This window comes from Garra rufa, chromosome 10, assembly GCF_049309525.1.
Source record: "Garra rufa chromosome 10, GarRuf1.0, whole genome shotgun sequence".
NCBI classification, from domain to species: Eukaryota; Metazoa; Chordata; class Actinopteri; order Cypriniformes; family Cyprinidae; genus Garra; species Garra rufa.
This window is the reverse complement of record NC_133370.1, coordinates 36,625,400-36,651,319: the sequence shown is the minus strand read 5'-3', so window position 1 is coordinate 36,651,319 and position 25,920 is coordinate 36,625,400. Positions and strand designations below refer to the sequence as shown.

The 25,920-nt window shown below is 38.4% G+C and overlaps 1 protein-coding gene across 2 annotated transcripts; it reads right to left on the bottom strand.

The window, feature by feature from the left end:
• Window positions 1-445: 445 nt before the first annotated feature.
• nyap2b (neuronal tyrosine-phosphorylated phosphoinositide-3-kinase adaptor 2b) lies at window positions 446-24,561 on the bottom strand. 2 transcript variants are annotated; one of them, XM_073849185.1, is made up of 7 exons: window positions 23,991-24,561; window positions 22,299-22,504; window positions 16,665-16,957; window positions 13,965-15,056; window positions 3,137-4,039; window positions 2,649-2,761; window positions 446-2,565 (listed from the first exon to the last, which is right to left on the bottom strand). In XM_073849185.1, the coding sequence occupies exons 2-7, from the start codon at window positions 22,475-22,477 to the stop codon at window positions 2,335-2,337; spliced, it is 2,811 nt and encodes a 936-aa protein (XP_073705286.1). In that variant the 5' UTR covers window positions 22,478-22,504; window positions 23,991-24,561; the 3' UTR covers window positions 446-2,334. The 2 variants fall into 2 exon arrangements, with proteins under 2 accessions (XP_073705286.1, XP_073705287.1); XM_073849186.1 differs by having other exon boundaries at window positions 2,649-2,746.
• Window positions 24,562-25,920: the final 1,359 nt, after the last annotated feature.

The following is a 25,920-nucleotide window of genomic DNA, read 5'->3' as shown; positions in this document are numbered from 1 at the left end:
TTGTTGTAATCTCTTTCAGAATGATTTTTTTTCCAGCTGATGATTGATAAAAACGTTGACACCCAATCATAATCAATCCTGCTATCATGAGCTTGAGAATTTAAAACGGCAGACAAGCATGTGTTTCGAATAAACAGATAACAACATCTTCCACTAATGTAGTTATTTTTTAGTTATCGTTCTTGGTGTGAACGGGCCTTAAGACAGCAGAAATGTAACAATAAAAGGACATTTTTCGCTATACACAAATTCTAAACATTATAATTCGTAAGTGGCAAAATCTTATTGAGACAATAAAGTGTGTTTACAAAATAATGTTAACTGAACACCAGTTTATTATAACCTCAAACATGAAAGCTATTTGTACAATTGAGTGGCATCATTTAAGATTTGCTAATGCAAGAAAAGAGACAAAGTACATCACAGAAGTTTAAAAATTCCTATTTGTTTATTCCTCTTGAAAAGTCTCTTGAGACAATCAGCATACTTTTTTTCAAATGGCACTGTACAGAGAAGCGAACACATAGGCTTTTTGCCTGTCACAGTGCACATTTTACATACAAAGAGATTGTTCATTGTTACATTTCCAAACTGCACCCTCTGGTGACAAGAGAGTGAATTCCAAAGTTTATTGATGATCTGCATATAGTGGTAGCTTGGCACACATACATAAAAACAGGCTACAACATCTTGTAATCTCCATGTTTTTGAGACTGTATACCAAGTGGTACCTTGGTTATTCGTTCCCCTTAACACCTATGATCAGCTCACACAACCATAATGAGTTAAATAAAATGGACCATCTGTTTCATACCGTATCTAAAACACTATTTCAGATAATTAATAGTTTTATTTCTCCAAAATGCATGTAAACTAGCAACCAATGCTCTATACCTCAGGGGTTAGTCTACAGTCTTTGTGGCTGTGTTCACCCAGTGTGACCCAGTTACAGTGAGTACCGGTCTCCAAGGCAACACATTTTGTACAGACATCAGTTTCAATCATGGAGGTCAAAGGAAGGAATGAGGGAGGGGAAGGTGAGAGAATTTTACTATAACATCCAAGTACTTTGGCAGTGCAGGTGGTGCACTGGTTGTGCAAATGAATGACCACTTGAACTGATTTGAGAGGTTGAGGTAGAGGGACAACTGTGGGTATTCAGTCAGGGAATATGTGGTAGAGGATTGTGGAATTGCAGCTCTCTTGTGTACAGCCTCTTTGTTTATGCATCTATAATCCCTGTTAGCAGGCCTTGAGGCCATAGGGTACTATATACTTACAAGAGCTGAGAGCTATTGGTCATTAGTTTGTTTTGTTAATACAGATAGTTGTGTCTGTCTGAAATTTACAAATCTAAATCCAAAACTACTCCATTGACTTATGATAAATTATGGCACAGTCATTCTATACAAGACAATTACACAAAAATCATCTCATTTTATAATTATCAGTCCTCGTACACAATTCTTAAATAATGCTGAGATGATATAAAAAAATACTTTGATATTCCAGATTGTCATTAATCTCTGGGTGACCTTCTTTGCACTTTGGATGATTTTTAGTGGCACCTGCCAGCTATTGCCACAGACCCAAAGAGGAGAGGGCTGTCCCTTCGGTTTTACACCTATACATGTCATGTACACACAGAACTGTTACAACATCCAATAAAGGAGACCTGACCTGCAATGACCTGACCTTCAATCAGGCATACTCTCTAAACCCACCACTTACTTTAAATGACTAGAGAAAGTAAAGGTAGAACAAACAAGAATGTGGTTAACCTTTTTAAAGGATTGTTGAGAAATGCTTGATCTGTTTATTTCTTAATATTAGACATTCAAATAAATTATCTAATAATGTGTGGAAAGGCAGCAAGAAAAAAAGATAGCCCTAATCCAATCACCATAATGTCCAGTGTTAAAAAAAGACTTCATTCAGTGTGGTAAAATACCACAGAAACTTAATTTACAGAGGTCTTAAAATAGAAAGGCATGTCAACGCTTGATGAAAAGGTATTGATTGTGTATTGCGGGGTAAAATAAAAAAAAAAAGAAGAAGAAGAAAAAATGAATGTTAGAAAAACTACATAATCTTTGCAAAGATAATGTATTTAATATAGAAAATATCTATTGATGCTAAGTCATTAAGGAATCACATTGTGTATAAAAATAGTAGATATCAACAATTATTTGAAAAGCTCATAAACTGCAGCCTCTGAAATATTGCTATGGTAACCCCACTCACCCTCTGGTAGGAGCACACTATGATTGGCTTCAACCCTGTCTGATAATAAAGGACAGAGCACGATCCTAATATGCTCACAAGACCACAAAGTCAAATGGCCGTGTCCCAGAAGACTGTAGTCTGAGTAGGATAGGGAGGTGGGCTGTGCTTCTTTGTCCCGTTAGTTTTTTTCCAGCTGGGCATGGTAGGCAGGCTTTCTTTCTTGCATGGGCTACGGTCAGGAAGGCGTTGTCGAGACCGTATCTCCCAGCAGAGACGTTGTTTCCTCTCTATCATCTCCAGCATTGTGCTGTCACTATACAACCATGGCATAGGGGGCATCTATTGGACATATAGGGAAAATAGATTGTCAACTATATGTAAATTTACAGCTGCCCAAAAAAGTTCAGAGATAAGGACATTACCTGTTGAACATCAGCTGGCTGTCTCTGAGGTGTGCCTTTTGGAGATGGTGCTACTATTGTGGAAGAAGACCGTCCTGTCTTTGGAGCCATCTTCAGATCTGCAAGGAAAGTTTCTACAAATGAACATGAAACATCAGTTATGACACTATCTTTCCACCCAAAATTGAATTTCTGTGCTCTTCCAGAATAAATCACACTGATTTATGGTGGTTATTGCTAGTCTAGGAAATTGATAAAAAATAATAATAATAAACTAGTCAGGCTGATAGGGCTGGTCTATTGCCTGGTTTTAGAGAAGTTTTCAGCACCTTTTAGCTAGTCAGACTAAGATAACAGTTGAAGACCAGGCTTAAAGACCTAGTATGTAGAGAAGTTGGTCAGCATTTTCATCAAATTAGCATTCCTTCTCGGGGACAGCATTTAAAACATGTTACTAACTAGTCGTGCTCATCACTTTAGCTGGGCTGTAAAACAAATTTTGTTCTTACCAGAGTTTGAGCTCCCCACAATTGTATTTTGACTCATGGAGGATCGACCAGACCGAATGGATGATGCCATGGCTGAAGATCCAGGCCTTGTATCCTTGTCCTGTGCTTTGGGTGATTCTGTGCTATAATTGTTTCTATCTTTCTCATCATAGCAGGGAAAAGTATCATTTGTGTGTACTCCTCGATCTTTGCAGTCCCATTTGCTCATGACATCATTGCCATTGGTAATTATTTCCTTGCTCCCATGCCTGCTCTCTGCACTGTGGTTGCTTTTCTCCTTGCTCCCATGCCTGCTCTCTGCACTGTGGTTGCTTTTCTCCTTGTCCTGACCAGATTCTATGACATGCTTGCCACTATCTTTATCCCATTGACTTTCTAAGCCTGTTCTACCCAGATCTTTATTTTCATGTCTGGGAAAAAGCTCTATCCCATAGCAAACTTTCTCTCGGCTGTCACGCCTGCTGTTTAAACCATTTCTGATCAGATCTTTACTGTCTTGTCTGGGCAAATGTTCTGAACCAATATAACCTCGGTCTTTACTGTCATGTCTGGCAAAATGTTCTGCACTATTGCAGCCCCTGTCTTTGCTATCTCGTTGAGGCAGTGCCTCATTGCTACTGCTTCGATCTTTGCTCTCTTGTCGGGAAGGCAGCTCTGGGCAGTTATATCCCCTGTCCTTGCTGTCCCTTCTGGCTAATGGCTCAACGTTATTATATCCACAGTCCTTGCTGTCATGTCGAGATAAGCATTCAATGCCATTTAGTTCTCTGTCTTTGCTATCACGCAGATGTGAGGACTTTCCATTGCTGCGGTCTTTATCTCGCTTGGATTCTTTGCTGTGATGGCTCCTCTCCTTGTGCTCCCGTTTGGACTCAGAACTGTGACCTTTTCCTTTGGTTTCATCTAGAAGAAGAGACATTACAGATATTTCAGTGACAACTCATGTTATACTAGGTGGACAACTATAGGTGGCTATTCACACTGATGTGTTCCAAATGTTTTTATTATTGCAGTACTGGAATTTGGTCACTAGGTGTCATGATACTCAATGATTCATTCAGTAGTTTTTTGTTCTTTGGACTGTCAATGGTATCAGTGCATTAGGCAGTTGTGATGGGTGTGGCTCTCCCTCCCTATGGAATAAAAGATATGTGTTTAAAAATTTCAGTTTTTTGTGTTCATGTGGGGTCCAGAGTTGTTTTAAGCATTTTACATTTTTGGTGAACTGTACCTAAAAAAGACTAAAAGGTGTTTAGTTATTTATACACATTTTTCTAATCCTATAGTTTTGTAATGTGAACAGTCTTAAACATGCCTTCCTGATTATCCATTGAAGGTTTCACACAAAGACCTTCTGTTACAGCATTGTTCAAATGTGTGTTACGCCTGTCCTTTACGAAACAATCAATAACTGGTACTCTTACCTAAGTACAACCAGAAACTGTGCCAAACCCAGTCTCTGCATTAGACAACATACAAGGTGCAGGACAGGTGCAAGCCTTTAATAAGCCATAGGAAAATGTGCACCATCAACCATCCCCACAACAACAGATATACCCTTCATCAGGTAAAACCTAAAAACCAACTGGCAACCAGGCAACATCAACAAACTAAATTAAAACAGATTATAAAAAAGGAATAAGGAAAATAAGGACATGCATCTTTAGGTCAAAGACAATTATTAACACCAGCTGAGAGACCTTCCAGTTAAAGGAAGGTCATCAGTTTGTGGCAATAAATGAAGAGGTATCATTTAAATCGCAAGTGCAGTATGGAGTACCTCAAGGCTCAGTACTAGGGCCATTACTTTTTACGCTTTACATGTTACCCTTGGGAGATATCATCAGGAAACATGGTGTTAGCTTTCATTGTTACGCTGATGATACTCAGCTCTATATTTCTTCGCAGCCCGGCAAAACATATCAATTCGAAAAACTAACAGAATGCATAGCTGATATTAAAAACTGGATGGCGAATAACTTCTTACTGTTAAATTCTGAAAAAACAGAGGTGTTAATTATTGGACCTAAAACCTCCACAAGTAATAACCTAAAGCACAGTCTAATACTAGATGGCTGCTCTGTAAATTCATCGTCATCAGTTAGGAACCTAGGCGTCCTATTCGATAACTATCTCTCCTTTGAAAGCCACATTTCTAGCATTTGCAAAACCGCATTTTTCCATCTTAAAAATATATCGAAATTACGACCTATGCTATCAATGTCAAATGCTGAAACATTAATTCATGCATTCATGACCTCAAGGGTAGATTACTGTAATGCTTTACAAACTCCAGCTGGTCCAAAATGCTGCAGCTAGAGTTCTTACTAGAACCAGAAAGTATGACCATATTAGCCCAGTTCTGTCAGCACTGCATTGGCTCCCTATAAAACATCGTATAGATTTTAAAATCTTACTAATTACTTATAAAGCCCTCAATGGTTTAGCTCCTAGTACTTGAGAGAGCTTCTATCGCATTATAGTCCCTCACGTCCACTGCGTTCTCAAAATTCTGGCAATTTGATAATACCTAGAATATCAAAATCAACTGCGGGTGGCAGATCATTTTCTTATCTAGCGCCTAAACTCTGGAACAATCTACCTAACACTGTCCGGGAGGCAGACACAATCTGTCAGTTTAAATCTAGATTAAAGACACATCTCTTTAAGATGGCTAACACATAAAACATTAACACATTCCTAGAACTCAAATCCATTAAAGGATTGTTAGGCTGCATTAATTAGGTCAACCGGAACCGAAAACACCTCCCATAACATCTGATGCACTCGTTGCATCGTAAAAAGAATGGCATCTACGCTTATATTAGTCTGTTTCATTCTTATTCCGAGGTCACCATAGCCACCAGATCCAGCCTGTATCCAGATCAAATGGTCACTGCAGTCCCCCGGATCCAGTCCGTATACCCAGCTTAGATCATGGATCTCCACCTGGAGATGACTTAAATAGCCGTGGATGTCAACCAGATGAGCTCCAGAGATGGATCATCAATGAAGACCTCGCCAACCTAGACGGCCACTGGTGCTACACCACGGGATCCTGACGAGTTCTCTACAATCAAACATTGGTACAAACTGCTGGTTTCGTCTGGCCAGAGGAGAACTGGTCCCCCGACTGAGCGTGGTTTCTCCCAAGGTTTTTTCTCCATTTCTGTCACCTGTGGAGTTTTGGTTCCTTGCCGCTGTCGCCTCTGGCTTGCTTAGTTGGGGACACTTTCCAGCGATATCGTATACTATTTGAACTGAACTGGATGATGATATCACTGAATTCATTGATGAACTGCCTTTAACTGAAAATTGATTATTTACAATAATGTGTTACTTACACACTATGGTGCTGTTTAAATACTGTGCAGTTGCTTTGACACAATCTGTATTGTTAAAAGCGCTATATAAATAAAGGTGACTTGACTTAAAGGCTTTATTAGTGTGCACTTGAACAGCTATCTTTGGGCCGTCTTTGAGTTTTAGACCATCGGAGTGAGGACAATTTTGTAAAGTGAGGACATTTTGGCCAGTCTTCACTTTCTGAGACCCCTTTAAAGGCCTGTTTGAGGGTCAAAACTTGATTTTAGGGATAAGGTTATAATTGGGTAAAGGTTAGGTTTAAAGTAAGGGTTTGGGTGAAGCACTTAGTTCTGATGGGTAGGTTTAGGGTAAGGAGTTTGTGTCAATGTACAGTATCTCACAAAAGTGATTACACCCCTCACATTTCAACAACCATTCTAGTATATCTTCTCAAGGGTTAATACTATAGAAATTAAACTATAGAAATTATATATTTTGGAGTAGTCAATGTGCAGCTTGTATAGCAGTATAGATTTACTGTCCTCTGAAAATAACTTAACATACATCCATTATTGTCAAAATATCTGGCAACAAAAGTTAGTACACCATAAGTGATAACAGCAATATGTTGTGTAATAATGCAAAGCCACGTCCTATTCATCATGTTTAAGATTTTGTCTGCTTGACAGGACCATACAAAGTTGTGTATTTTGTATTAGAACAGTTAAAATTTGGTGCTTTAAGTACAATTTTCTCAGACTGACCACTGGATGTTCAACATGGTGCCTCATGGCAAATAACTCTCTGAGGATTTGAGAATTAGAATTGTTGCTCTCCACAAAGATGGCCAAGGCTTTTGTAGGTTCAGTTACACCCTGAAACTGAGTTACACTAGAGTGGTCAGGGTCATACAAAGGTTTTCCTAGATAGGTTCCATTTGGAACAGGCCTTGCAGGGATCAATTAACGAAGTTGAGTACTCATTCTGTGCGTCAGGTGTAGAACCTGGCTTCAAAAAACAGATGCATGTATCTTTATGTACTGTACATTCTGAAGCAGAACATGACGCCTTCCCTCCAGAAACTAGGCCGAACGGCTGTATTGTAAAAAGCGCTATATAAATAAAGGTGATTTGACTTGACTTGATTGGTCTTTAACTCTTCTGAGGGAGACACCCCCTTCTGTCCAGCATGATAGAACTATCAACTCTGCATGTGACCTTTTTCTGTTGTTCTTTTTTAGACAAACAGTAATGTGCCTTTTCATTTAAAGTATATTGTAACAGGGAAGGTCAGAGACTTTCGGATCCATTTGCAGCATTTAATCAAACAAACAAACAAACACAAAGGGTCAAGCAGAAATCGTGGTCAAAAAACAGGCAGAAAGGTCGGGGCTGGCAGCAAGAATCAAACACGGGAGGGAGTCCAGGAATCAAAACACAGGGAAAACAAACTCGGGAAGAAACGCTCGGAAATACAGACCACACGGAACAATAAGACTTCGCAGAGTGGCTGTGTGTGTGAGAAGCTTAAATGCAGTCAGTGTGATGAGGTGCAGCTGTGAGCGGTAATCAGTAAAGTGAGAGCAGGTGAATGCAGTGATTAGTGCAGTGGCTTGTGGGGAATGAAGTCCATGAAGTGTGGTGCAAGTGTTCATGATGACAGGATAGACCAGATACGTGACATATATAAATGACAGTTCACATCTCATAACTTCATTAAGTAATGACAGTCAACATGCAAATAAAGAGAATCACTTTTTTTCTATCAATCTACTCTGAAGTACCACAATTATTACAATCTGTCATCTGTTACAAAGCGTAGTACACTGAAATTCAAAATGTGTAAATGCAGCTCTATAAAAACTTTTTTTCTTTTTTTACAACACTGTGTTTGTAACTGTGTGCCATCAGGTAATCAAAATTTATACACAGACTTGTATTCCTTGGCCCAATTTCTGAAAATACTTAATGAAAGTAGACAAGTGGTCAAGTGCAAACGTCACAAATGTGAAAGCCTTAAGTACACTTCCGCAATCTGCATTCCGTGACAGTCACTATATAACAGCAAACATGCAAAGTGAATGTTGAGACAGAACAGTCCACAGATGATACTGTGCATGTGTTTAACTCCAGTGGTGGACAAAGTACACAAATCAAGTACTTGAGTAAAAGATACGTATAAATAATAAATATTATTCCAGTAAAAGTGAAAGTACTCCTTAGTAAAAAAGTACTGATAGATTTTGTAATTTTATATATAATATATATTTATATCATTTTATATGTATTTTATATATTTTTTTATGATCTTACTGCTCAAAATATCTGGGATTTTCACAAAATAACCACTACCCTATATGGAGTCAAGATATATTTTTGTTGTTGATATGAACTATGTTGACGAATGTCATGTAGTAATGTTCACTGTGAAGCTTACAATGCGGTGTACCTGAGAGAAAACAGATTTGAATTTTCACAAGAAAAACATTTTAAAGTTTGTTGTTTTGCAGAATGTCACAGTTTTATATGATATGAGAATAAGGCCTGAATTTAGGAAGAACATTTTAATGAAAATATAATTATATTTTCATAATATTTGTTTTTCTCAAACCTTGTCTGTGGTATAAAAACACCCCTGAACAAATGCCCCTGGAGGGCATCACTTCCCACTTTGATATAACTGTAGTTACCATGTTCTGAACATCACATCCTTTCTTTTTCGCCCAGATGTAATCTGAATAAATATATATATATATATATATATATATATATATATATATATATATATAATTACCTCAATTTAGCAAGCTTGTTAGCTAGACAGTTAGCATCAGCTAACAATATTTACTTATTTTCAGTATGGTTATACACAGGGGCGGATCTACCAGGGTGGCACGGGGTGGCCCTAAGAAAAAGCCTTGCCACCCCATTTGCCACCCCAACACTAGTGTCCTAGTGTTCTAAAAACAAAAGGGTTTCCTCTACCGATTTACAGCAGCGACTCTGTATTTTGATGACATAAAAATAGCGTATAGTGTGACGAGCGTCCTAATCATCTATCAGCGTCGCCCTGGAAACCAAGGACGAACACCTGGAAGAGCTAGTCAAAAGCCAAGCGATCAAGCGAAAACATGCCGGGAGGTTGTCGCATCAGTCCGCGATGGCTTGAAAACGACAAATACGAATTATGTTTAAAACGAGAACCCGGGGCTCGCAAAATCACCAGCCCGACGCAGGGCTGGACTGGTAATCTGGCATAGCGGGCAAATGCCCGGTGGGCCGACGCACTTGGGGGCTGGTCGATATAATATGATTTTTTTTTTTTTTTTTTTTAATTGGCCAACGACCGGCCCATAAAGCAGGGACAGCGGCCCATTGGTTTATTTTCCATACTGACACTGGGCTGGCCTTATCATCCCTTAACAGGCTCCACCCCTCCCCCTCTGTTTCTTGTGTCAGATGCAGTCAGTGGCTCAGAGCCAGAAATCAGTGGATTTAGGTGCGGAGAAGTTGCGGGCCAAATAAATAGAGAGTGAGTACACTGGTCCATGGCACTTAGTTCTCAGCTTTGTAGGGGTTTTTAGGAATGGAACAGAAGATATGCATATCTACAGGGACCGCAAGGATGGTGTACTTGTTGGTTGTGTCCGACCTGGCCTGACGTCCCGGGGCTATTGTGTTTTCCTGTCTGGCTACCAAAATGTTTCACCGGCCTCCCCGACGGACTATCGTAAAGTAGAGGGCTCCTGCGGGTTCTTAAAAACTCCTCAATTTAGTTGTATCAAATTTAAAGCCATAAAAAGTTTTAAATATGTTAAATGGAATAAGAAAATGCTTAATTATAATTTTAAGAGCTCTTACAGTTGGGGACGGAAAGAGGAGAATCACGATAGGGCTGGATAAAACTTCAAAAGGCAATGATGTCACTGAAAAAAGATGATGTCTTTATATAAATATATCTGAAGGGAACAGACTGTCCTTAGAAACGTGTCGTTTGCATTTTCATTTCTTGCCTGATAAAACAGCGTTAATGCTGCTTTGTGTACAGCCGTTACTAGGGAAACCATAATTTTTCAGCGCTCCTAAAGCGCCACTTCGTGACAGAGAATGAATTTGCAAATTTTCAGATGTTTATAGTCAGATTATTGCAAATATCTACCCACGTTTTTATGCAGCAAACACATAGAGTTGTAAATGTGAAACAAGTTAATGTGCTTTCTAAATATCTAAACAATTAAGACAATAATATTTATGTTTTAAATAAATATAATCAATTATATACTTGATTTATCCCTTTTAATGGTATAAAGGCTGAAATGCCATTGTATAAGATGTTTTGTTTTTGTGAAAATCTGAATTATAAGTCATGTCATTTTATGGCTTAATATGTTACCGTACATTGTCCAACCCCACTCATACTGTGTTCATTTTACTTGTGCAGCTCCTAAAAAGGGTTATACATTACCCTAAATTGATATTTAAAAATTCTGCAGATGCACTGTAAATAGTGAAAAAAAATTAATTCCTTCATATTTGTTTGTTTGTGTATTAAAACTATTTTGATTGACATTTAGATTCCTATCTGATTTTCTATATTTAAAAATATTGTCTTTTTTATTTGGGCTAGTTAAATTAATGTTATTATTAATTTTATAGCTTCTTTTTGACTACCTTTAGTACTTTTAGGCTGAAATGTGAAATGTATTTGTGAAAAACTTGTTTTTGAACTGCAAGTTTTAGAATTTTAGTTTAGAATCATGTTTTTTTTTTACAATCATTTTATACCAGTCATTAATATGTTACCATAGACATTGCCCTACCCCACTCATACAGTATTACTTTTATTTGTGCAGGTCTTAAAAATTAAAAAAATAATAAATAAATAAATAAAAATACTGCAGATACTCTGTAAATTATATTTATTAAATATTTTAAATTATATAATTTGTATACTGTATGTTGGCTATTTATATTAGGCAATGTTATATGCAATCTAGACAGTTGTTTTTTTAATAGCACAATAACATCTGTTTTAAAATGAAGAACTCATGTATGTGAACATGCACCACACCACAGTGCTGGAAAATCTTGAAAATGCACCTTGAAAGTGCTTGAAAAGTGCTTGAATTTTACTTTGGAAAAGGTGTAAGAACCCTGACAACTGTAATGTCTACAACAATATGTCTGCAACTGTACACATGTGCACCAAAACTGTTTGTGAATGGTTTAATAAACTGCTGGTCATAACCTTGTTACACCAAAATTTGTTATTTAGTTTTCGGTCCATGCAAATTTGTTGGTTTGTTAAAAAAGAAGAGATATTTGGACTTATAGGGACTTTTGTTGCTTTACTTGCACTAAAATTACTGAATTTGTTTTCATGTCTCATCCAAGATATTTGAATACTTTAAAAGGTCATTTTGTTGCTCTTGTTGCACTGAATACTGTGATTTATTTTATTCATTTTGAAGATATTTGTTGGTGATTTAAATGTGGTTTCTGTATATTTATTATGTGTTTTTGACTTAAGGAAACGTGATCCACTGAGACTTTGTATCCATATGCAGTCTGCATTGTTTGTCATGCTTTGTAAATTAAACTTAGGCATAGATTTAAACTTGATACAGGTTTGCATAGAACTCAGTAAAGAGAAGTTAAATATACCGTACCATCTCATTTAATTTATCTGACTTTCCAATCCAGATATCAGGTTCAAGTCAATTACACATCAACCTTTATTTCATTTTTATAGGACAATGTAAAAATGTGCACCCTAGTGTATACACCGAATAAGAATAGCGTTCCTTGAATCCACAAAAAACATGCAAGGATGCTTGCTTCAGTGTTGCCACCCCTCATAATTTTAATGCCACCCCCTTGCCACCACATGAATAATTTTCTAGATCCGCCCCTGGTTATACATTCATATCTGTATACTTGGCTATAACGGTAGTTGATCCAAACAATATAAAAACTGATACTGTAAACAATATAAAAACAGATGTCACATAGGGCTAAATGCGTAGCATTTATCTTTATATATATATATATATATATAAAACTGTCAAAGTTACAGCAGCGGGAAATATGAACGTGCATAAGTTATTTTGTCTGTGTTATTTTAATGTTTCGTTTTTTGACCTAGAGGTGTTAATGTGTCTGCCTTCAACCATTTCAGTGGGCTTAAGTAGATCATCCTTTACACCAGATTTAGTTCACAAACAACTGACAGTTACAGTAATTAATCCTAATATTCGACATTAGTAGCCTAACTTACTTTTCACAGCATCAGTCGCGCGTGCGCGCTCATAAAATCTCCCGGTTCTTACTTGAGAATTCAGTTCACTGGAGACTCGCTCTAAAAGGCTCATTTGAATCAGTGAGTTGTCGACTGGAGAACAGCTGCAATTGGATAAATCCAATTCCTGAATGAATCGTTTGGTGCGATTTGCGAAACCGATTTAACAGGTTTATTGAAAAGAATCAGCTTGTTCATGAATCAGACACCGCTTCTGCGTCTCGGAGCACGTAATATTTATCAAGGAGGAATATGTTTTATAAAATGTAGTTAAGTAAAAAGTACGATCTTATGCTTTGGAATGTAGTGAAGTAAAAGTAAAAGTTACCTTTATAAAACTACTCCAGTAAAGTACAGATACTTAAAAAATGTACTAAAATACAGTAACGAAGTAAAACTACTTAGTTACTGTCCACCAGGGGCGCCGCTCGCAATTTTGGGCCCTATGACAAAATATGAGTTTGGGCCCCCCCTACTACAGCAAAGTAGATCTCTGGGGGCCCCTAAAGGGCATGGGTCCTTAGAATCGTCCTAACTTACCCCCCCTTAGCAGCGCCCCTGCTGTCCACCACTGTTTAACTCATCCATCCGCTCTAGTTTGTGACTGAACTTTCTTTAAAAGCTGTGTAAACATAGCTGTGCACGAGACAGAGTGTGAAAAATTAAGTATACCTGGGGATTAGCCTCAATCTCTCTGGATTAAATTTTGATCTGTGGTTTATGTCTTTGTGTAAATTTAAGATTGTGCAGAGATAAACATGGCAAAAGTCTTTGCTAAACGCAGAGTATGTTGGGTCCAAGATACAGTGTTTTAGAAAGTTTACAAATATCTAGCGAATATAATGGACCCAGAATTCAAAGGATTAACATCTTAAAATAAGTAAAATATTAATATACGAGAAGAGTGTTGGAGAGGAGCCATGCAGACAAATTCCTCCCAGGTGCAGAAATTCTAAAATAAGCGTCTTCACATATTATTAAAAAAAAAAAAAAGATTGTCAAAATACATAGCTCAAAATCTGTTGGTCAGTATTTCTGTGCTAGTTTAAGTCAGAGATAAATTAAATCAGTGATTATTTAATCTTACTAAATTGATTTTGTACACTAAACTCTCTTGCACTATTGCAGTACACTAGTTACTAATACACTTTTTAAAGTTTTTTAAAACTGATGAACAATTACTAAATTAGTGACTGAATATGTTTATGAGCAGTTGTCACTCACTTTCTCCCGGCTCCTTGCTCTTTCTGCCGCTGGTATTTTTTTTCAGCATGTTCCTGCCAGTAGTGAAGAGGTTTGTGAGTTCATCCAGGGGGCTAGTGGGCGTCCGTGAGCGTGCCACTGAGACATTCTGCATAGAGCCATGATGCCGCCCCCCTGAGCCTGTATCATGTGGCGGTGATCCCTTTCCATGAGGTGTGGCAGAGGAGCTGCGTGGAAGGCCTGCTGTAGGAAATGGTCCATCAAAAGGTGGTGATCGCATGAGGCTGAGGGGCGTCAGGCAGCGGCCCATACTCACAGGTGAGGGGCAGGCTGAGTGGCTGCGCTGATAACTGTGTGAAGAGGAGGAACTTTTATAGAGGGCACAGGGCAGTGGTGGTGCCGACGATCGCCCAGATACTGTTATTGTAGGAGTGCTTGTTAGCTCTCTTTCTGCACGTCTTAGGTGTGACGTAGATGCAGAGCCAGAGGGTTCCAGAGAAGATGAGGTTGGTGACTTGCCATAAGAACCATTCTCTAACATAGGAAGCTTTGCTACATCAAGAGGGGTGAGTGGAGACTCGTCTGAGTTGGGCGAGCACTGAGCAGGGGCTGGAGGAAAGACCAGTAAAGGTGGCCTATGGGTCAACAGGTTGGGGAATGGGGCAGGGATGTCACAAACTGGTGTGCCCCGAGGGGTGGTACAACGGCTTAGGGGGACATGGATATCAAGCTCAGGTGTGCAGGGTGTGACACACTGCGAGCGACAGCTAGAAAGATCCCAACGAAAGTCAAACTCGTCAAGGACAGGATACTTCATCTCTTCATAGACAGCCTCACTCGGCTCATCTTCTTCAGGATGAATTGTCGGTTCTCGTCCCACATTCCCAGACATCTCAATGTAGACAGGTTCATCTAAGTCTGAATCCTGTGGGCCCTGCAGCTGAGGAGAAGAAGGCACCTGGTCATCACTTGAGAAGAGCATGGTGGGAGAACCTTTTGAACCATGATTGCGGATGTAAGACTCGTCAAAGGAAGTGCTCAGTTGTGTGTTGGGATTCCTCTTAGGTTTCGGTGGGGGTACTTTCCTGCAGTCCTCACTGCAACCTTGTGTTCCTGAGAAAGCAGAAAAGCATGAAGAAAGATATATGATTTAGCATGCTACCATAGTAGCAGAGAGTTTGGGTCACTGTAAACAGGACAATTTAAACATTTTCAATTAGTCAGATACCATATGGTCCTGTTGCTCCAACTCTATCACAATCTTTATCACCAACTTCAATACGTACACATCAATATATTTTTTCTCCGTTCTCATCCCACATTCCCAGACATCTCAATTTAGACAGGTTAATCTAAGTCTGAATATAACATACAATACAATAAACAGTTGCAGTTTACCAAAATACACACATTGGGAAACACAATCTGGGCACTGCCTCAAAAGTGACCTGACATATAGATCATAATTTTGCACACACACTCTAATTTTCCACCTATACTTTGATAATAAAAATGATAAGATGCCTTGATTTCTGTGCTGAGAAAAGATAATCCTTTTTGATATCAAAGAACAGTTTCTCATAAATGCTTTGTGGGATTGTAAAGTGAGTAAAAAGAGTAAAACTGCATTGCAGCCAGATTAAAGTCATTTTCATGTTCTCTCAGTGAGTCAGAGAATCCCTTTGCGCATGCCTGAAAAGTGTAGACTGGTGGATCTTAAGATCTGTTTCTGTGCTTCTGAATGTGCCCCTCCTCCTGCTCTCTCTGCCTTTCCCCTCCCTACGAGCAGATCTGTTTACCCTCGCCCTCTCTCCTCCGGGGGAACTAAATCTAGGTCAGTCACTCCTCCTGAATGAATTCTGCTCTGGCTGGTCCCTCCCCCACATCCCCTCAACCTCCCGTTAAACACGCAACTGTCCTCTGAATGAGGGACATTCCCCACTCTTTGGTGCTCATTGGCTAAAGCACTGTTGAGCTTGCTGCTATCTCATTCCTTATTGGCTGTTGCCACACTCTGTCTTCTTGTCACCTTGCTGATGATTGGTTGAGTCTGATATCTGATGTCTGGATTGGTGGAGCAGCAGGAGGTCTCTATTTCTGTGGGCTGGTTGCTGTGGCATTGAGGAAGATCTGCGTGCACACTGCGATCCCTTCAAATTCTGACTAAAAGCAACTCTCACTGCACACTTCAGAACTTGAGAAATATAAACTGACTTAATACTTTTACAGCCTACAGCTTAATAAAATATAAAACAGATCCATACACATAAACTGAGAGGCTTGTCGAGATCTGCTTGAGGATGCCCCTGGAACAGTTATGGCTTTCTTTTTTCAGGAATTAAAAACCTGCAAATTCATAATTACAAATTATAAGAAAGCAGCTTTAGTTTGTGCTCAGTCCACAAGTCTTCACACTTGGCTGTTCAAAATTGTGGCATTGTAGTCAGGACCTGTTGTGCTCTGGTCAAGGTCCTGGCCTTTCCTGATCCTGTCCCTCTCTCTCTCCAACTTTGTATATATATATATATATATATATATATATATATATATATATATATGGCATTGTCCACATTGTTGTTGTGTGCTTATTTTCACATGAAACAATAGCCAGGGTTCAATTTAACATTAGGTAGTATATAACTACAGAAAAAGGCAATCACAAAATTTTGTGCAACAGAAATTGTAAAGGTAAAGCTTCGGTTAAACAACCACAGATCTTACCGTCACACCTCTCTGAGTTATCGCCTTTACACCCTGTGGGACTGAGGTCCACAGCTTCAGAGGAGATGCTAAGCTTAGTGTTGGGGTCCCGCCGGGGTTTGGGTGGGGGCTGCTTACGGGATGTAGGGCTGCCCTGCTCTTCCCCTCCTTCCACAGAGTGCAGGGACTGAGAACGAACAGCGAAACCTGGGTTACAGGGGGTATGCTGCTGGTGAGCGGACATGTTTTCCGCCGGGGCAGGCATGCTCATGGAACCCATTCGCAGGTGTTTACCCTCGATCACCTCTTCCTCCCTGATAAGATATCACAATCAGAAATAAAACAATTAATGAATGGATTTAAAGTAAAGTTGTGTGATATATTAAAACAATATATCACAATTTATTTCATTTGTGGTTTGTATATTTTTACTTTTAGATGACCCTGGCATATTTGAGAATTCTGGAGAAATTCAACACAGAGGAACACTTGAAATAAAATAAAATAAAATAAATGTTTTGGATCATATGAATATTTTGAGCATAAATAAAAACGAAATACTTTGCTTTATATAATACTACACTGTAAAAAATATGAATCGTGTTTTGTAATTTTCATTTAAAACATTAAGGTGGTAATTAAAAATAGTATGTATGTTTTATTCAAGAAATTGTGCTTCAGTGTTGTATAGAAAATATTGAGAACTTTTCACTAATAAAACAAAGAGATATGTTTTCCTCCTTTTTTTTTAAGGATAATTAAGCAGTTTTGAGGCTTGAATTGAGGAACTGATTAAACTGGAAAAAATTTTAAGAGAATTAGCTCAATTTTGCAGTTTTATTTTGGCAGTGATTGTTAGTTCCCAGCATGCTTTGCATATGGCTGGATATGGAAAGTAAATATTGAAATTAAGTACTACTTTGTTTAACTACTGTGCTACTGTGTTTTTGAGTAAAGGGAAACATCTATTAATGTTTAATATTCAGTTATGTTTGACATTTGAAAGAGTTTCTGTTATGTTGAAGTTTCTGCCATTGCCATTGTGCAGAAAGTAGAACTTATGGTTATGGATGATTGCATGTACATGAGGCATGCTGATTTGTTCAATGAACAGTAGCTTTGCTATTTTTTTTCTACATGAGCTGTTTGGCTGTATACAATCTTTTAATTGTACAAAATAACCCAAAGTCAAATACAGACAGGTCTTATTTAAGTTCCACTCACTCCATTGCAGCCCTCTGGGGATTTCTGGATCCCAGTTTGAAAGCCCTTGTATTAAATCATAACATACAGTGCTGCTATGTAAATCATTCTGTGCTTATGTATGTCTGTGCATGCACTTCTAATTAGCAGCACTCTAATGAGATATGTGATTAAGTTACTCATCTGAATGAATGGCTAATTTGGAGCTATTGATTTCTGTTTGGCACCTCACCAGACTTATTGACACAGTAAAAGGCCCCCAATGACTATTTTGATCACACTTTTTATTTATTTGAGAATAAAATATAAATGTTAAGGTATTTATTTTATATATGGAGGAATACAAGCCTAAAAACAATGGAGCATATTTTCCAGGATTTGGTGCAATGATGCCAGTTATACAATATTACAAAAAATTACATTGTGTTTTATGAGCTACACTAGAAAATATTATTGACCTTCTTTAGTCTCTTATTTACCACGCTTGCCATTTTTATGCTACTATACTTATGTTTCTAAGTCAATCTACTTTGATTCTTTTGGTACTAGATCAAAGATCTCTGTTAACGTCTCTCTCTCTCTCTCTCTCTCTCTCTCTCTCTCTCTCTCTCTCTCTCTCTCTCTCTCTCTCTCTCTCTCTCAAAATAGAAGGTAGAGACGGACATCATGTGGTAACAGTTTTTAAAAATCTGGTAAAATCGAGGGTAATGCTTGATTTTAAGTTCTATAAAATGGTGAACGATCTAGAAAGTTTTTTGCAAAAATGGTGTTTTAAAGAAGCTATTTGTACAGTTGTGGAAGAAATGTTGATTTTTTCCACCATGTTACAATAAGTTCTGTTTTTTTTGTGTGCTCTCTGAGTCTTGGAAAATTTGATTTGTTTTAAGTGACTTTGTAATGATTGAATAAAGTGTGGTGAAATCTCTCTCTCTCTCTCTCTCTCTCTCTCTCTCTCTCTCTCTCTCTCTCTCTCTCTCTCTCCCTCTGAGGATTTCTGTCTCACGAATGAGAATGACTGCACTAGCCATCAGTTGTTTGAGTTAAAAATGTAATTGCTGTTTGCGTTAGCAAAGTTCAAGGTGTGTTCATTTATTACCTGAGCATGTGCATGTGTTTGTGTAACTTAGTAACTCCTGCACACACAGCTGCTAAACAGCAGGAACCTTGAAAGATGGGTTCATTGGTCAGGGGCTTAACTTTGCCTAGCAACAGGGTACCCACAGAAACCAAACACAAAATCTGCTGCTCTGTGTAACCCATCTCTGCACACATTTGTGCGTACACAACACCATTCAAACACACACACACACACACACACACACACACACACACACACACACACACACACACATGTTGGGTTTACATGTTTTATGGGGACATTCCATAGGCGTAATGGTTTTCATACTGTACAAACCTTATTTTCTATCGCCCTACACCTAAACCTAGCCCTCACAGGAGATTGTGCATACTTTTACTTTATCAAAAAAACTCATTGTGCATGATTTATAAGCCTGTTTCCTCATGGGGACCTGAGAAATGTCCCCACAAGGTCAAAATCTACTGGTATTCCTATCCTTGTGGGGACATTTGGTCCCCACAACGTGATGAATACCAGGTACACACACACACACACACACACACACACACACACACACACACACACACACACACACATGTTGGGTTTACATGTTTTATGGGGACATTCCATAGGCGTAATGGTTTTTTTACTGTACAAACCGTACTTTCTATCGCCCTACACCTACCCTACACCTAAACCTAGCCTTCACAGGAGATTGTGCACACTTTTACTTCCTCATTGTGCATGATTTATAAGCCTGTTTCCTCATGGGGACCTGAGAAATGAATGTCCCCACAAGGTCAAAATCTACTGGTATTCCTATCCTTGTGGGGACATTTGGTCCCCACAACGTGATGAATACCAGGTACACACATACACACACACACACACACACACACACACACACACACACACACACACACACACACACACACACACACACACACACACACACACACACACACACATGCACACACGTGACGGATCAGGCATTAAGCTGTCATTAGGAAGAGGAACGGTGATGTTGGCGCAGCTGTCTGCACTGCATGTGACGGCGCAGACAAGTTTCCTACTGTTAAAAGTAACTGATGCCATGCTTCTCCTTAGCAGAGCATTAGTGCAGTGTTGCACAATCTTTTTTGAAATTCTGAATAAAGCAACCATAAAGCAAGATTTGCACTTATGCTGCATTTTTTTTTTCCTTTTAAAATTGCATATTCAGAATACCTGATTAAAAACATTATAGTCGTTATTTTGGCAGCTCCACTTGGTGATAGAAATTATGTCACATTTAAATAAGGCCAATTAAACAGAATGTATTTTTAAACAGGTGTAGCCTATTATTTATTACATTGCTCCTGCCCAGTAAAAGTGGTAATGTCAATACTGCCAAGAAAAACAATTCTTTATATTGAAACAATGTACACAAAACAATATAAAACACTGTCCATCCTCTTCAGTGTTTACAGCCTAGTTGATTTAAGCTGATAAGCATGTGATGCTGTGTATGGACTAAGTTTCTGTGCACTCCCAGAGACAGTGGAAGCTCCAACAGAATGGCACAGAATAAAAGAAGACCCGCCTCACTCAGAGCAATGTACATGTGCAAGCAATCTGATTGGTCAGTGACTGCTCCAGCAGTCACCAGGCAGAACACAACTCCTGCTAGCACACTCTTCACACTTAATCTCTTTCTACCAGATTTTTCTCTCTCTCTTCCCATCAGTTCCTGTAAAAATGGGTCGTCTCATTGACCCACTTATATGTCTCATGAAAAATCCAGCTATTCTTTTTTTTCTAACCTTCATCCTCTAGCCACTGAGTATAAATATTTTATATCAGCATCAGCTGATAAACAGACCAGAAGTAGACCAATATCTGAGGGTAAATACTCTTCTATACTCTTTACAGTCAAAAATGTAACTTGCCACTTAATCTGAATCTCACTGATCTAAAAAGTGAATCTAGGACATTAGGTAATTTGGGACACCTAAGGTCTTTTAGGTACATTTCTTGCTTAATCACAAACAAGTCAAGTATTTTACCATGACTATATTTGTTTGGATGATAACCACAATAAATTCACTAATTTACCACAAATGTATTTATTATAAACTGCTTTTTTTCTGCCTTGGAAAGTATTAAAAAGTCTGAACCAAACTCATCTATAGGTATCATTAGGTTCAATGGTGCTTTGAAGCGTAAATTATTAAAAGATGTCTTCCTAAATGACCAAAGCTAAACAAAAGTGACTGCTGTGCATGTTTTACCATGTATTCTATGCATCCCAGTAACTGGTGTATACAGCATTCCTCAAAAGCACAAACTTACATCATGTCAAAGATGAAATAAATGGGTTTTAAGAAGTTGAAGGAGGTGCATGAAGGAGGTCTCTGAGAGCATTTAGCTTTTATTGCACTTAGAAGGCTGTGCCAAATGTGATCAATACAGTCTATGCCAACGGGTCTGGGGCAGCACTCAACAGTAAATTGCCCACTGACACAATTACAGCTGCATTTATGTTAGCAAGGCCACTGATTTGAAAAGTGTCAAAATCCATCTGAAGCCTTTGCTCATGTATATAATCACTTTTGTATGACTGACTCACATGAAACTGATACAAATGTTGTGCAACATTATCCAAAATTATCTCTGAGCATGTCTTGCATATAACCTTTCAAAGAATGAAATACATTATGAACATGTCCAAGCCTAATATGTGACCCTGGACCACAAAACCAGTCATAAGGTTAAATTTGACAAAATTTAACTCAACAGAAAGCTCAATAAATAAGCTTTCTGTTGATGTATGGTTTGTTAGGATAGGACAATATTTGGCTGAGATACATGAAATACATTGAAATCAGAAATCTGAGGATGCAAAAAAAATCAAAAAGACTGAGAAAATCACCTTTAAAGTTGTCCAAATTAGGTTCTTAACAATGCATATTACAAATCAAAAATTACATTTTGATATGTTTACAGTAGGAATTTTACAAAAATCTTCATGGAACATGAACTTTACTTAATTTCTTAATGATTTTTGGCAATTGCTACAAATATACCCCAGCGACTTAAGACTGGTTTTGTGGTCCAGGGTCATATATATGCATACATTAAAAAAAATATATAATAATAATAATAAATCAACATCCACATTTAGAAGGGGACATGTTTTTTTCTGTCTTCGCCAGAGGGATTCGGTGTGAGAGAGCACCACAGGGAACGATATCAAGGTTTGTTTCTTTTTGTGGTTGTCATTTACATATATGTAGGTAGAGTGTGTGCAAATGAGTGAATGCTCACAATGTTTTATGTCAGCTTGAGCGAGTTGAGTTCCTATGTAAGCATTGATAGCATATTTTCATTCTTACCTTTTAAAAGCTTCTTCCTGTTTTTGCTTCTTGTCGATTTTATCCTGAAAGTTAATCCAGTTTTTCTCATTCCACATGTGGCTGATGTTCTGTGAGACCAATCTGTTATATGCTCTTAGTCCACAATCTTCAACATACTGCAGAATTGTTAGTGAATCCTCCTCTTTTGAGCTAATCATTGCTTATAGATATTCCAACAGGGCATTCTGCAAATAAAAACAGTTCAAGGTATAATTGTGATCATTTAATTTTTTTTTTATTATTGTTCTTACAATATTGCTTTTTACATTAGATAGATAGATGGATAGATAGATAGATAGATAGATAGATATATAGATAGATAGATAGATAGATAGATAGATAGATAGATAGATAGATAGATAGATAGATAGATAGATAGATAGATAGATAGATAGATAGATAGATAGATAGATAGATAGATAGATAGATAGATAGAAATGCTTAGAACTGCTAAATCCATACGGCAGTGCTATTGTAATGGGTTATTGTGTAAAAGGATTCTGGGTCAATGAGATTCTCCCACCATCAGCAAACACAGAGAGATAGCTCAGTGTTAAGCCTCAAGAGCACATATACAAATAAATGGTTTTAGTAATCTGAATTATGAAACATACATTGGCAGGACTATGTTAGTTGAGTATCGGGCTGCATTTAGTGAGACATGTTGTGTGACTATTTTTTTGAGCTTGAGTAACCCTTAAGTAACTATATTTTCTAAAGAATGTGTATGTTTATGTGTGTGTGTTGGATGAAGAATACAGAAACGCAGAGTGTGGAGTCTATTGCAATGTACATCTGCAGAGGTTTAGGAGGAGAGGGAGGAGACAGCACTCTGTGTTATGTAGGTCAGTATTTTCAGAGTGATCCAAGAATATGGCCATGCTTGTTTATGTGTAAGGGGCGGTATCTGTGTGTGAGGAGGAAGGTTGGTGGGGGGAAGGGGGGTTTAAAACACCCAAATGGGTAATGCACTGCCAGCTCAGAGACCCACCACCATTGCCCAGCATCCTCTGCATCATCTACAGTTGACCCTTTGAGAAACTTGTTTTCAGAGCAGATGTTCAGTTGTATTCAGTTTGCTTTCTTCTTATTGCATTTGAACCTGTTTGATCTCATATGATCTTGCTGAAGTAGTCAGTAGGATTTTTGCAAAAGTTGCCAGTTTGAGTTTGCACAGTGCAAAAAGATGTTTCCCTTAATTTTTGACTTGTCTAACAATTCAGTGAGGATGATGTTTATGACAGGAAAAAACTATATGACAATGTGAGAAGAAAGCTTCATATATTCTTTAAAGAAAAAATTTGTAATACCTAAGCTTCACAAGTAATTTAATCTTGTTATAAATTTTTTTAAGGATATTTAAGGATATTTACATATTGTGCATCTGTGCATCATTCCTGTAATTTCACTCTCTTCTCCCCTTTAAGCTGTTTCCTTGGTTAATTCGCTAGCACGTTCTGCCAACATCTCATCTTATCGTCTCTGTTTACTCCCTGTTTTTATGAGGAGAAATGAGTCTATTTTACAAACTGAACACAATACATGTTTCCAGGTAACAGCTAGACAGATGGTGACACCATCTTCAATAAGAAACATTAAGTCTGCATGAGTATAGGGATAAATGTAAAGTTTCAAGAAAGGGGCGAGAGCTTAGATGAGTTTTATACTTACAGAGGAACTGGGTCCCTGCAGGCTATGATGTTACCCAGTTCAGGTAGCTCCATTAGACTCCCAAAAGCACCTAGGACTGATATCCTGATGTTCCAACTCCAGTCCAACAGGAAATATTCAAGCCATTTCAAAGTCAAGCTCCAGTTCACAAGCTCAAATTCCCAGGCTTTAATTGCATAAAAGGAGGAGGAGATTTAATTGCCGTAACAGTAGTTGTCTGCAGCTCCTTGTAGATGAAGAACCTTCAGCCTCCTGGGTACGCACGTAACTCTAATCTAAAAGATGCTCTCCTCTTCATCAGTATATGCTACACCTGCTAGAGCACAACAACATTTTGAGAACAACCTGAGAAAAACATCTATTCTAACTCCTATCGACGTACTTTTAAAAGTCTTACTGCAGCACAACACTTGAGTCTTCCAAGATGAATCATGCAGGCTCAGGAGAAGATCTTTTGAAGTGAATCCTTTTTCTTTTTTTTTAAATACACACTTAAGCAGGGGGCTGTGCTGGGTACCCCACAGCAGTGCTGGTTATCGAATGTACAGCTCCTCTCTGAGTGGATGCCACAGCAGATTAAGTCGCTGCACAACACAAAGAACACGCCTCCACCCTTCTCCTCTCTCCCCCTCGCATGCACTCGCTCACACCGTTTCCAGCTCTTAGTACCAAGGACAGCTCCTCTGCTATTGTTGCTGGGCTGTAGTAAAAAAGCGCCGGAAAACATGTGTCAGTCATGGCACAGTGGGCGGGGTGGATGTCCAGGGTGTGACCTCATTAGACTCAGCCCCTTGGCTTTACAACTGTAAGCACCATTCCCAGTGTCCTCAACTAGTAAACAACACAGTGAAAAAGCCAAACCTTAAAAGCTTTAAATTAAAAATCACAGAATGAAGTAAACTACACAGTTTGTTTATGCATTCATATTTAAATTTGCTTTAAAAAATAACAAAACATATCTAACAATTTAGCTTTCTCTGAATCTTTCAGCCAAAACTGGGGGGAGGGCGTGTATCACAATAAACATACACACAGAACAGAGTTGATATATTTGAGATTTATTTGTATGGTTATTACAGCAAATAATGCAGGGGCTTACTCAAATGGATTATTACTATTGACACAAAGGGATGAAAATCAGTGATCTGTTGTTTTGCTCAAGACCCCCCCTCCCCCTCCCCCTCCCTGCCTCCCACTGTCTGTGTGTCTGTGACTGATCTAGCGCCCAAAAAATGGGAAAACTATGTCAAAGGCACATAAAAGTATCTGTATACTTACTTTCATACTGCGCAAACTACAAAACATTACAGAGCTCACAGGCTCTTTTCTGAGAGGTGTTGTCTGCCCGTAAATCAAGGATTGTAATTAGCCAGCTTGATCACTCAACATTCACATTCAACATTCAAAACAGTTAGACTGAGCACTAAGAATTCATTTAGGAGAGCGCAAAGACAGTTCTGACTGCAGTAAGAATTTTTTGCCAGTTAACACCAGATAGTTGCTATTAATCAGATTTAAGGCTTTTGAGCTGTTTTTGAAAAAGAATAAGGTCATCGAGTGATGGGCTGATTTTTATCACTCTGGGGTGTAAGAGCTGAGGATACAGCAAGTCAGTGGATGAGAAAATGGCATTTTAAAGATGACAGACTCTCATTAAAGTTTTACTGCACCTTATTTCCACATCCATGCCTGGCCAACCAAAGTCGGCCATCAGTCTGCTATGTTTTCACTTTGATTGGAACTGAAAATCTCATTCGCACACATACAAGATATTTTCAGAAATATCCATACAATGGAGGTCAGTGATCAGACCTGTAATGGATGGGGTTCCTTAAGTAAGAACTGCTCAAACCATTTGGTGGCCTATACAATTGAAATGTCAACAAAACACTCCTTAGCACATGTAGATTTGAACACCCATGCCCCATGA

Coding starts and splice junctions, on each gene's coding strand:
- nyap2b (XM_073849185.1), bottom strand. CDS start 22,477: ATGATTAGCTCAAAAGAGGAGGATTCACTAACAATTCTGCAGTATGTT. Junction 15,057..16,664: donor TAACTCAGAGAGGTGTGACG/GTAAGATCTGTG, acceptor CTGCTTTCTCAG/GAACACAAGGTTGCAGTGAG. Junction 4,040..13,964: donor GAGCAAGGAGCCGGGAGAAA/GTGAGTGACAAC, acceptor CTCTTCTTCTAG/ATGAAACCAAAGGAAAAGGT.